This window comes from Lissotriton vulgaris, unplaced genomic scaffold (genome assembly GCF_964263255.1).
Source record: "Lissotriton vulgaris unplaced genomic scaffold, aLisVul1.2 SCAFFOLD_727, whole genome shotgun sequence".
Classification (NCBI taxonomy): Eukaryota; Metazoa; Chordata; class Amphibia; order Caudata; family Salamandridae; genus Lissotriton; species Lissotriton vulgaris.
In genome coordinates, this window is record NW_028245479.1 from 831,606 (window position 1) to 844,130 (window position 12,525).

Here is a 12,525-nt window from a genome sequence, read left to right on the forward strand (position 1 = left end):
TCGGGCCTTGTAAATTGGAAGCACCCCTTATTTTAATGACAGGTTGTGGTGAGAATTTGTTGGGTTTGGATTTGTTGAAGAGGTTGCAGGCGACATTGTATTGTTCTCCTTCGGGAGTGCAGCTTACGTTGGGTAAGAAAGTGATCTCTCCGATGTATTTGTCTAAAGATCGGCTTTCACCGGAATTGCGTTCTCTCCCTGATACTCTTTGGGCTACTGGTCCTAATGACGTTGGTCTTTTGGAGATTCCACCTTATGTTGTGACACTTAAAGCGAATGCTAAATTGCCACATATTCCCCAATATAGGATTTCTAGCGATGGTGAAAGGGCGCTTTTAGGGATCATCTATGATCTGATTGAGAAAGGTGTGATTGAAGAAACGAGAGGTAATGAGTGTAACAGTCCTCTTTTGCCTGTCCTGAAGCATACTGACTCTTCTCAGCCGTCTGTTTATAGGTTTGTGATCGACCTTCGAGAGGTTAATAAGATTGTTGTGACAAAGTTTCCTGTTGTTCCGGACATTACTGCTTTGCTGACTATGATTCCTGCTTCAGCTGTCTGGTTTTCGGTTATAGATCTGAAGAATGCTTTCTTCAGTATCCCAATTGCAGAGGAGGGTAGAGATATTTTGGCTTCTCTTTAGGAGGCCGAAGCTTCCGGTTTAAGTGCACTCCTCAAGGTTATTGTGAAAGTCCCTCCATCTATAGTCAGGCTTTGAAAACACAGCTTGATGCGATTGTCTTGCCTGTTGGTGTTGCTCTTATTCAGTATGTGGACGACCTGTTAGTTGCTGCTGATGATGAGGAAACTTGTAAAGAAGCTACTCTTTCTTTGTTGCGACATTTGTCTGACCTTCATCATAAAGTGTCACCTTCGAAGTTGCAGTATTTTCGACAAGAAGTGACCTACTTAGGTCATCTCTTGTCGAAGGAGGCAAGAAGGTTGACCCCAGAACGAATTCAAGCGATTGCGCAAATGACTGTGCCAATCACACAGAGAGAAGTGCGTGCTTTCTTGGGTATTACCTCGTCCTGTAGGCAGTGGATTCCGAATCTTTCGTTACTTGCGAAACCTCTGTTGGCACTTACTCTTAAGGATACTCCGAATCCTCTTCCTTGGTCTGACGAATGTCAGAAAAGTTTTTCTGAATTACGTGATGCATTGTGTTCTGCTCCGGTGTTGGGTACTCCCGACTACAGTAAGCCTTTTACACTCTATGTTCACAAGAGAGAGGGTTGTGCATTGTCAGTTTTAACGCAACAGTTTGGTGACAAGCAGCGTCCATGTGCGTATTTCTCGTCGACTTTGGATCCGGTAGCTAGAGCATTGCCGAGTTGCTTGAGAGCTACAGCGGCAGCGGCTGTTTCTATTCGACAGTCTGCTGGTTTGGTGATGGATAATACGTTGGTTGTGATGGTTCCACATGCAGTGGATACTTTATTGAACAGAACGAAGACTCAGCATTTGACTAGTGCGAGGTTGTCAGGTTATGAGTTGACACTTTTGGCGAGTCATGTGCACATAAAGCGATGCAAAACGTTGAATCCAGCTACGTTGTTGGCGATTTCTGTAGAGACAGATGTTCAAGAGCAGCATGATTGCTTTCTCAGGACAGAGGAAGAAACGAAGGGTAGAATTGATCTGAAAGATACTTCTCTTTTGAATTCTGATGGTACCTTATGGGTAGATGGTTCATGCTTTAAGCTTCCGAATGGCGATACGACTGCAGCGGATGCGGTTACGACTTTGCACACGATTTTTGAAGCTTCACGTATTCCACAGAATTCAGCTCAAGCAGCAGAATTGATTGCACTGACGAGAGCGTGTGTGTTGTCGAAAGGAAAGAGAGTGACTGTGTATACCTATAGTCAATATGCGTTTGGTGTTGCCCATAGCTTTGGGCGTTTGTGGAAGGAACATGGATTCCTTACTTCCCATGGCACGAAGATTCAGCATGGACAGTTGGAGAATGAACTTCTTGAGTCACTTACGTTGCCGACTCAAGTTGCGATTGTGAAATGCAGTGCACATAAGAAAGTTACAGATGATGTTGGTCGTGGTAATGCGTTTGCGGATGAAGTAGCGAGAGAAACGGTGAAAGATATGACGAGTCGAATGTATGTTGCAGGTCCAGCGAGATGGGTTCCGGATAGAGGAATGTGTGAAGACACAATAGAGAGTGTGAAATTGATTCAGGCTGAAGCTACTGAGAAAGAATTGAGTGTGTGGAGAGAGAGTATGGAAATGTTGGATTCGACTGGTTGTTGGATTGAGTTGTCAGAACACCAGCGATGGTTGTTGCCTGATGCGTATGTGCTTGCAGTGGTTACGATGGCACATGGAATGGCCCACTTAGTGCGAAAGGGATTTGTAAGTTGTTGGCTCCAGTGTGGGAGAATGGTGGAATTTCTAAGTGTACGGAGAATCTGGTCAAGAATTGCATGGTTTGTCTGATGCATAATCCTGGCAAGGGAACCCCAACTCCAGCCGGTCACTTCGCGCCTGCGACGTATCCGTTTGAGGTGTTGCAATTGGATTTTACCCACATGGAGAGATGTAACAATCTGAAATACGTCCTTGTGGTTGTCTGTGCCTTTTCAAGATGGGTAGAGGCTTACCCCCTAAAAGATAACACTGCCTTATCCATAGCTAAAGTCTTGCTCAAATAATTCTTCCCTAGGTTTGGTTTGCCAAGGATGGTGTGGAGTGATAACAGAAGTGAGTTTGTGGGCCAGATCATGAAGAGAGTGTGTGAGGGTTTGGGCATAAGGCAGAAATTTCATGCTGCGAATCACCCTCAATCAGCTGGTTTAGTCGAGTGCTATAATGGCACTCTGAAGCTTAAGTTAGCCAAGATTCAGGCAAGTTCTGGTCTCCAATAGCCCGATGCGTTGTCGTTGGCACTTTTGTCAACTAGAACTACAGTGCATTCCCGAATAGGACTTAGTCCATACGAAATTGTGTTTGGTCGCCTGGCAAATGTGTGCGGAGTGCCGAGACCAACGAAGTTCAGCGACATCGAATATCCTGTGTTGGTTGATTACTTGTATGACCTGACGGCTAAATTGCGTGTCTTACATCAACAGGTTCATGATAACCTCCCACAAGCATCTGAAGATCCAGGTCACACCATCAATCCTGGAGATTGGATATTAGTGCGCAATTTCCAGCGGATCAAGAACGTTCAGCCCCGTTGGACCGGCCCATACCTAGTACTTTTATCAACACGAACAGCAGTAAGAGTCCACGGCAAGAAAAACTGGATCTACGGCATACATTGTAAGAGGGTACCTTTACCTCTGCCGTATGACCAGTGGATCCGTGAGGGTAAATTTATGCCGTTTAGCGACGCACATTTGGTATGGACCAGGTCTGAGGGAGAGGACGACGATATCTTGCAAGCAGCTGTGCCTCCGCCTTTGAGATTGGACACCACTGAGCCTGAATTGTTCTTCCGAGATCAGACGGTGCCTGGTAAAGACCGTTATAATTTGCGACCAAGAAACAATGGACTAATAAAAAAATAATTTCTTTCTGTTTTTGAAAACTGCACTCTCTCATCCAAGAAGCTGTTTTGTTCTATTTTTTTTCTTTTTCGAACCGCCATCCGGGTTCAGCTGTAGGGTCGCGGTATCAAAACTTGGAGTGGCAAACCATGTAGACACAAGGTCGACGGTTCTGGTTTGTTCTAGGGCGTTCCCTGGACTTACAGACGCACACCTGAGCGAAGAAAACCAACTGCCATGAACAGCACGGTTAGAGGATGGAGTTTTTTAGGATTGCTACCCAATTGACATTTGCACCAACCTCCCAACCTATGTCTTTTCCTACTACTACTTCTTTGCATTCTTTCCATACTTTACCTGAACATGAACTGATTAGAAGGTCAGAGTTTATTAATAATTCCCTTGTACAACTTCTGCATCAACACCAGTTGGTAGTGAACACCACTAATTGTTGGGTGTGTGGTCTTATGCCACATACTACGGATAGAGGTATTCCCTATTTGGTTCTGCCATTCAGTTACAATGGGTCTGTATGGGCATATCAGATGATGTTTATTTATGCCAACGAAGTCTATCCCCTGCGTTCCATGAAAGATAACTCGAGTAATAGTGTGTTAGTGTAGGGAATAACGGATATGATCAGAGATATCGATACATATGAGACTATTCCTAAGGATGAGGCATAAGCTTATATCGGATGGAACGTGACTGGATATAGTGTTAGTCTGAGTGAAAAGCAGAGACGAAAAAGGTCACCTCCGATTTGGATCGTACCCCATCCTGGCCATTTTTGTCTGCAAGGTAATGGCAAGAATCCGAGAGCTCAGTTAGGGAAGAGTGTTTGTACTCAGAAGTATGTCTTTGCGTCCCAGACTTCCCCACCGTTTTTAGCAGCTAAGGGCACGTATTTTGTTTGCTATGACAGAGCATACACATGGTTGCCTCTTGATTTTTCGGGAACCTGTTGTGTTGCATATTTGTTACCTCCTACGTATACTGCTGCTGCAGAGTACCACAGAATGAGAGTTGTTAGGGGTGTCTTCAATCAGGAAGATACCACGGGACAAGAAGTGGGAGACTTTCTCAATGGTTTCCTACCGTTTTGGGGACCTATGGCTAATAGTAGAAACATACGGCAATTGACGAGAGTGGTTGAGTCCACCATAAATGAAACTGCCGGTGCCCTTAGTAATTTGACTGCTGAGCTTCAAGCGGATCGCCGTATGACATTACAGAATCGTATGGTTTTAGATGTCATACTTGCAGATGGAGGTGGGGTATGTAAACTGATCCAATCGAGTTGCTGCGTTTTCATACCAGATAATTCTCCTACAGTATACCAGGCCATTTCTAGGCTACATAAGATCTCCGAGTCTATATATGTGGACGAAGGAGATTGGTCGTTGACTGGATGGTTCTGGGGACTGTTATCCACCTGGGGATGGAAGATTCTGATGATCATCGGGATGGTTTTAGCGATTCTTTTCTCGTGTTGTCTCTGTGTACAGTGTGGTCCTGCCATATGTGGCTTTTGTGCTACTACGTGTGTAAGAAGACCTGTCTCGAGAGAAGTACTGAGTAATAGGATGATGCTCCAGCAGCACCTTGATGATCTGATGAATATTGACATTGATTCAGACGCAGACTGAGTGATTGCCTATGTAAGGGCAAAAGGAGGGGCTGAGGTTCCGTGAATTCTGAACCTGTTTTATAAATGTCATGGTTTTGTTATGAATTTGATAGTAGCAAACCGTAACTAGTGAGTTCGGCAAGTACGAGTGATATCGTCATGTTAGATCGACAGATTCACTATGTATTTGGAGATTTCGTTCCGAACCATGGGTTCCATTTTGTGCATGGCAGCCATTTTGTGGTTGCCCTCACATAGGCCTTTGACTGCGGCCGAACGAGTCCTTAGTACACGTTAGCTCGAGTTCGTGCTGACTTTTGGATGAACCGAGTGAACTGACCTCGTTGCCTGAAGCTGACCTTGCTAAGCCAGTTCCTTGCCCGATAGCTGATCAAGATTGAGGATCAGAGCACAGGACATTGGAAAGTTTAATATGCACACACATCCCTAATCCTGTTCTGTATCTGTTTCTGTTTCTTCCTTTATAGCCTCTTTATGACATGGGTTGTGGTCCTTTTATTATGGGTTTGTCCGGCTTGTATAAGAAGGAATGTTGGGCTTTCCTGTATAATTAATGGTGGGCCGGACAACTCAAAAGTGGGTTTGCCGTCATGCGATACCTTTTGTAATAATACCTATGATTGGACAAATTGTAAATAGTGGGTGTTTGTCCGGAATGTGATTTTTGGCATAAAAGAGGATGACTCGCCTTACAAATTTGATCAGTCTCCTATGAATATACGCTGTGTTGTACTTTGTGGACTTCTGTTTCTGGTTGCAGCCAATAAATTCGATCTTTGACGCCACGAGGAGTATCCCGTGTCTCTGTATTCTAAGACAGGTGAACCCGAAGACTTTGGGCGTGCCCCTGGCGCCGCTGGGTTCTAAAACCTGGTTCTTCAGGGGAAGAAACAAGGAGGTTTTTATGTGTGGCTCGGATAAATAGCTGGTATCATGAATATCAAATTCTGAATTTTGTTATTCACTGCTTTCACATCACAAGAAGAAGCAAAGCGCTCAGTTCTTCTGTGCCAAGCACCACATTCTACTGTGAGTGCAAGCTTCTCCAGACCCAGCCTGATATAGGCATTTCGAAGCAGTGCTGAAATGAAATGGCCTTCAGAGCGTCTCTGAGTATGGCACTTGAGTTGCTTTCTAGCCATACAGAACAGAGAGCACAGCTTCAGCTGGGAAGGATGAGGAAGGCGCAGAGAGTGGTGGGTTGCAGGGGTGCAGCCATTATTCTATAATTGAGCAAAGAGAGGGGGAGGGCTGAAGAAAGTGGAGGTGGGTGGGTAACGGAACACCAGGTGCTTTTTTCAATTTGGGTGGGAGGGGACAGGGTAAATGCAGAGATTGATGGGTGTGAGTGGCAGGAAACCAGGTATTGTTATAATAATTTGGAGAGAAGATGAGGCGAATAATGAGAATGGTTTAGCAGGACGTCGGGATTCCAGGTATCATTCTTTGAAAAGTGGGTGGTGGAGGGAAAGAAGGCCAGAGTTTTTATGGGGGTAGGTGAAAGGACCCCAGTAAGTCATGTTGCTTATCTGCTCCCTCAACTCCTGAGCAGCTGATGACAGCAAAGGTAAATGAAATGGACTGGCCATACATAACATTAAAGTAGGATAACTGGGAACAAAAGAAATGTATTTTACCTCAGATTTCTGGGCGACATCATACATGAATCAAGTTTTGCTTTCGTTGGCTACTTGATGCCACTTAGAACGCCACTGTGAAAAACATCCCCATTATTCAGCTACTCATGTATTATTCTATATTTTCTCTAACTGACTATCAAGAGAAGAGTTTGACTGAAAGTCAGCCATTATAGGTTGACACCACGCCACCACCCTTAGGAGAAGATGCATACTTCTTGGGACTGCCAGATCCTGAGGAAGTGGGTCAAGAATCTTTAACGCACTGCGAAATAACCCATACAAAGGTTGTCATTTGAAGATGTGGCAATTAAATCAAACTATCAGATTATAAGAAATGTGTTAGCCATTCTATTGCGGCTTGATAATTGGGGGATTTGTCTTCACCAAAGGTGATGGAGAAACTGCTTAATGCTTTCAAAGTCTTAGCCATCACTGCCTTTGTGGGAACATTTATGATGCATGACAGTGGTGAACCTCGAGTGAAATTCACTCTCAGTGACAATGCAGCTGAGTAGGTGGGATTTCCCCTACCACAGGGCATAAGAATCGTAAACTATCTTGTAAGGAGGATCCTTATCTACAAACATTTAAGCATATTATTCTTCCTGAAATGCAAGTTGATTAGTACTCAACCAAAATTCACAAGGATGCGGATTAATATACTACTTAGTGAAGTATTTCTCTCGAAACAGTGCTGCACTTTCTAGTACTAAAATAAAGACCCCACCGAGGGAATCCTACCAGCGCCTGCCTGACTTTAAGATGGCGGCCGGCGGCGACCTTCAGATGGCGATCGGCGCTTCCACTGGCTCGCCCTAACCTCTCTCCGGCCTTCTGTTAATCCTGCGGCCCTCTCTTGGATTTTCTGGCCTGAGTCCTGACCTGCTGCCGGTTTGGGGCCACTGCCATTACCGGAATGCCCTGTGGTTCTGCAGCACGGGCCTGATCGTTGCTGAGCCTCTACACGCAGATTAAGAGGAGTGTTTCATTGAGGGGCCGTTTTTGTCACCACGTCGATCTTTACATTACCAATACCGGAATGCCCTGCGGTCCAGCAGCACGGGCCTGATCTCCGGATCGCCCACCCCTCTCCCCCATGGCACCAGTGTTGTGAATATGCCTAGCGAGGCTGCATTGCTCCCGTAGTCCACACTGCTTGCCCCCCTGCCAGCCCGCCGCCGATTCCCACACAACTACCAGGGCGGATGAATCCACACACAACCCACCGGCTGCCGTGCCAGCGCCACAGAGCCAACGCGCGACCGCACCAACAGCGTCAACACGGCCTTCACCACCTTGTGCACCCTCAACCTAACCGAGCCCGCCGACCCCAAGCTCTCCAAGATCGAGACGCACCTGCGGCTGGCCTCCAGCTTCATCTCCCACCTGGGCAACATGCTGCTGGTGGGTGACGGGCAGCCGTACCACACCACCACCTTCTCTCCTGGACTTCTTTCCTTTTTGTTTTGTCCTGGCCGCCATTTTGCTGCTGATTTCCGACACGTTTCTCTGGACTCTGACCCTCCATCCATTCCCTCGTCTTTTCCTCGTTGATGATCCTCAAATGTTTCTTCCCTTTTCTGCTTTGCCTTTTCTCTATACCCTTGCATCCCTCCCACCCTCCCTTTGTGCTATGTCTACACCCCACGATCCCACTTATGGAACTCTGCTTTTCTGTATATAGAGATAACTCTAATCACTAGTATATGCAGTAGACCTTTGTACCATCTACCATTCCTATGTGACTCTTAGAGTATATCCAGTCATATCCCTTCCCTATGTATATAGAGATAACTCTAATCACTAGTATATGCAGTAGACCATTGTACTCTCTACCATTCCTATGTGACTCTTAGATTATATCCGTGTGTATCCCTTCCCGATGTATGTAGAGATAACTCTAATCACTAGTTTATGCAGTAGACCTTTGTACCATCTACCATTCCTATGTGACACTTAGAGTATATCCAGTCATATCCCTTTCCTCTGTATATAGAGATAACTCTAATCACTAGTATATGCAGTAGACCTTTGTATATCTACCACTTCTATGTGACTCTTAGAGTATATCCATTTGTATCTCCTTGTGTGACTTTACATCTTGTACTTTTGCAATTTTTTCTGTTTGCATCCTTTATGTAATGCATGTAATCCTAAATCCTTATGTTTTTCAACTGGTCCTTATGTAAAGCGCTCTGACACCTTCGGGTAAAGTTTGCGCTATATAAAATTGCATAAATAAAATAAAATAAAATAAAATCCACAGTGGTGTGGGGTGGAAGCAGATTCTATTAAAGATGCCATGCATGAGGTACAAAGGGCTAATAGTGCAGCTGAAACCTCTACAGCAAGAGGCAGTATTTATTACACGACTACGCACCACAGTTCCCCATGCAATGAACAGTGACGGGGACCAATTTAAAGAGAATATAGCGCCTAAACTTTCCTAACGGTGAGAGGGCAAGGAGCTATATCCTACCCTGGAGGAGCACTCCCAGAGGTCATTTTACTACTTTAACTACTGCTTGTAGGAGAAGAAAAGACATAAGGGGGTTGTCACTCTGGCATGGTATATCTGGTAGTAAGTGAAGGCATGAGAATGCAGATATTTGTGTCTACTAAAAGCCCCATTAAATATGTCCTTTGTTCAGGATAAACTTCAACCACCTCTTCACACCACCCCCTGATTCCCCCCCCCCCGTTGCAAGTTATCCCCCGTGCACTACCCTCCAGTTTCTAAATTAACTCAGTAGTGTCTATCTGAAATAACATGTCAAACATTCCTTAGTATAACATAATACTGCAACACTCTTTCCTCCTCACAACTCTACTCCTAGTCCTGACACGCCACAATGCACTCTCAAAACACATGTGCAACCCGAGAAGGTCCTGCTCACTGAAGGCGCATAAGGTTTTTTTTATGTTTTTTTATGAATCTTACCGTAGAGTTCTTCTGTGTCCAGGTTGCTGAAAAAGATAAGAAAACACACACTATTAGCTGTGCATCATTTAGTGCCGGTATAGACAGTGTACTTCATACTGCAAATGTCTACTTTACTGTCACATATGACACGGAAAGCATGTTTCTCTCAGACTGGGTATACACAGCAGCTCCACCAAAAGTGTAAACTCCAATTAGAAAAGACCACAGGGGGATGCCCGACCTTCTGTCTTCCGTGAGAAAAGGTAGTTGCTCAGACAGGCGTATGATTCTGAGCCGACTGAGAAAAGGCTTTTCAGTGTTTTTAACTCCCTGTGTGCCCCAGCTGTCTTCTGTAATATCGCACCTTTTAAATTTGAACCATATTTTCAGTTTGTGAATGCTTCCTTCTTGTTGTGGAGTGCCTCTGTGCGTGCTGCAGGCGCCTGGGTTACATATGGGTGGAAAGTATGGCAATATAAAGAGAGAAGAGGCTGCCATGACATGCCACTAAGAGAACATTACCAAACCCAGTATCGAATGTCAAACAATGAGGCAAGAAAAAAAGACTACAACATGTTAAGTGTTATTTGCAATATACGAGTGCATGTAAAAGAACTTGTCACTGAAATATATTTTTATTATGCCACTAGGTATAACACATTTTTGCAAATTGCCCTGGTGTTACGAAATAAAAAGAGCTACTTGTCTATTAGCACCTTTTAATTGCAATAGAAAAAACGTAATTTAAAGAAAAAATGGAATCAATATCTGCCTGTTAGCCTGGAGTGATGATGGTAGCAACCTTCATCTAGTCATGGTCTTTAGGCAGCAGGACTTTGCGTGGCTAGGAGTGTCCATGCATGCAAAGTGAGCACAGTTATCAACAATGCATTTGCACGGACACGCACACACCAGTACGAATATGCACCTGCAGATATTTGACAAAAGACTTAGGGGCATATTATTAAGGGCTGGCAATAGAATTATCACCTCTTTAGCGTCCGTTTTCGGGCAAAAAGTGGCGATACTTTTATCGCATTATTAACAAGGACACGCGTGTTTCCTTCATTTAGCTCCCGTTTTTGTCACGACTCGCAAAGCATCGATAATGAGATACAAAGTAGGCGTGGCTGTCAAAACAATACAGGAAAATATTGCTAAGGCAGCTTCGCGATATTAACAATAAAGCATAGCGATAATCATAATCGCGTTAACTCTGCTTTAACGCAGGAATTTAACATCTGCAAAATTCCTGACTAAGGCATACCTAACATGGGAGGTGGATTATGGGGTTAAGGCCACAGGGCCTTTTTACCAAGTTTATTGCCGTTTTAAAAGAGACATCTTTTTTCAGTGATGTTTGGCCATTTTCCTGCTATTGCTGGAATATTTATCGCCATAGCGCTAAGTGTTGATAATACAGAAATAGCTTGGTGATATATTCCAGTGATAGCCGGCAATAATAAAAAGCGCGCTAAACGCGCTCAGCGATAATTATGCCCCTATATCTTTCAAAGGAATTACTAGAGTTTGAACGAAGTATGCCAGGTGACGATCACTCCAAAAAGTGGGGTTGGTTTATCGTGAGGACTTCACTTCTCACCATCAAAGCTACCTGAAGAATGAAAGCTTCAAAATAGACTCAGTTCTGGGGAACCTTGCAAAAATCATTGAGGAGAACCAAAACACCTTAAACGCCCATTTTTATTTTATATATGTTGATACATTAATGCAGGTGAAACTCCACATTTGGTGTGGACGCCAATCAGCAATAATATGCTTGCCTATGTCATACATAAAACACTGTTTTGCATAGTTGGAAACAATGCCCTCGACATTACTTTCATTCCCTACCAGAGAGGGTCAAATACTCAAATGACTGAACAGGATATAATGCTCATGTTCCCTTAAGGTATATATATGTTTTTCAAGCATCCATGTATCGAGTGCATTATTTGCTTCAAAGTTGGGCCTTTATGATAAAGCAGGATAGAATAAGAGTAATCTGCAAAAATTGGTAACGTAATTTGGGTCTACCCAAAATATGAAAATGTATTATCCTTTAGTCAACAAAGACTTATTAAGGGCACATCTCAGTTAGGAAGGAAATGTGCTTTTTCATTTTCTCTCTGCTCCATACACCATATACATTTTGGGCCTTATTTACAATGCTGTTTTCAGTGAGTTCCATAAGAGCGAGTCACCTACACTATAGTTTGACTTTGTCCCAGTAGTTTAGCCAGTATTTTTTTTTCAGTGAGTTTTTGAGAGGCTTTTAATCCCCAGGGACTACCCCAACAAAACTGCACATTGGCGTGCATTTGTGTCCTCAAGGATATTCCTTGGGTGAATCCTGAGAGGGAAGACCCTCATTAGACTCATCAGTCTTAATCCACAGCTGTAGTTCCCCATGGCAGTCTCAGACTAAGTGAACAAGCAAAGAAGTCCCACAATTGACCCTGGTTGGGTGGTATGATCTTGTAGGTGCCCAAACTTATGTTTTTACAAATACCAATCACACATTGTTGTACGCAAAACTTAATCGTAACTCTATTAGCTTGTGAAGCGGCCAACACCTAGATACAAACAATTCAGGAAAATGTTGATGCTCTTACTTTCCTATAGTTTTATCAAGTTCTAAAAAGGACAGGACGTGTAGGTTTTTAGGAAAATATAACAATGTATATTTATATCAAAGTCAAAAGTCATTCGCAAAACACAGGTAATTAAAAACAATTTATACAGTAGCTAGTTTAAAAACATGATTAAAAATTCAGTGGTGTGCGCATCAAACAATTAGTTCA

The 12,525-nt window shown here is 43.8% G+C and overlaps 1 protein-coding gene across 1 annotated transcript in view; it reads right to left on the reverse strand.

Moving 5' to 3' along the window:
- LOC147666408 (N-terminal EF-hand calcium-binding protein 1-like) overlaps positions 1-12,525 on the reverse strand; it is an 816,258-nt gene that overhangs the window by 788,602 nt on the left and 15,131 nt on the right. The window contains exon 2 of the mRNA XM_086949081.1: positions 9,740-9,765. Within this exon, the coding sequence (XP_086805207.1) occupies positions 9,740-9,765 (26 nt within the window). The remainder of the gene's footprint in view (positions 1-9,739; positions 9,766-12,525) is intronic.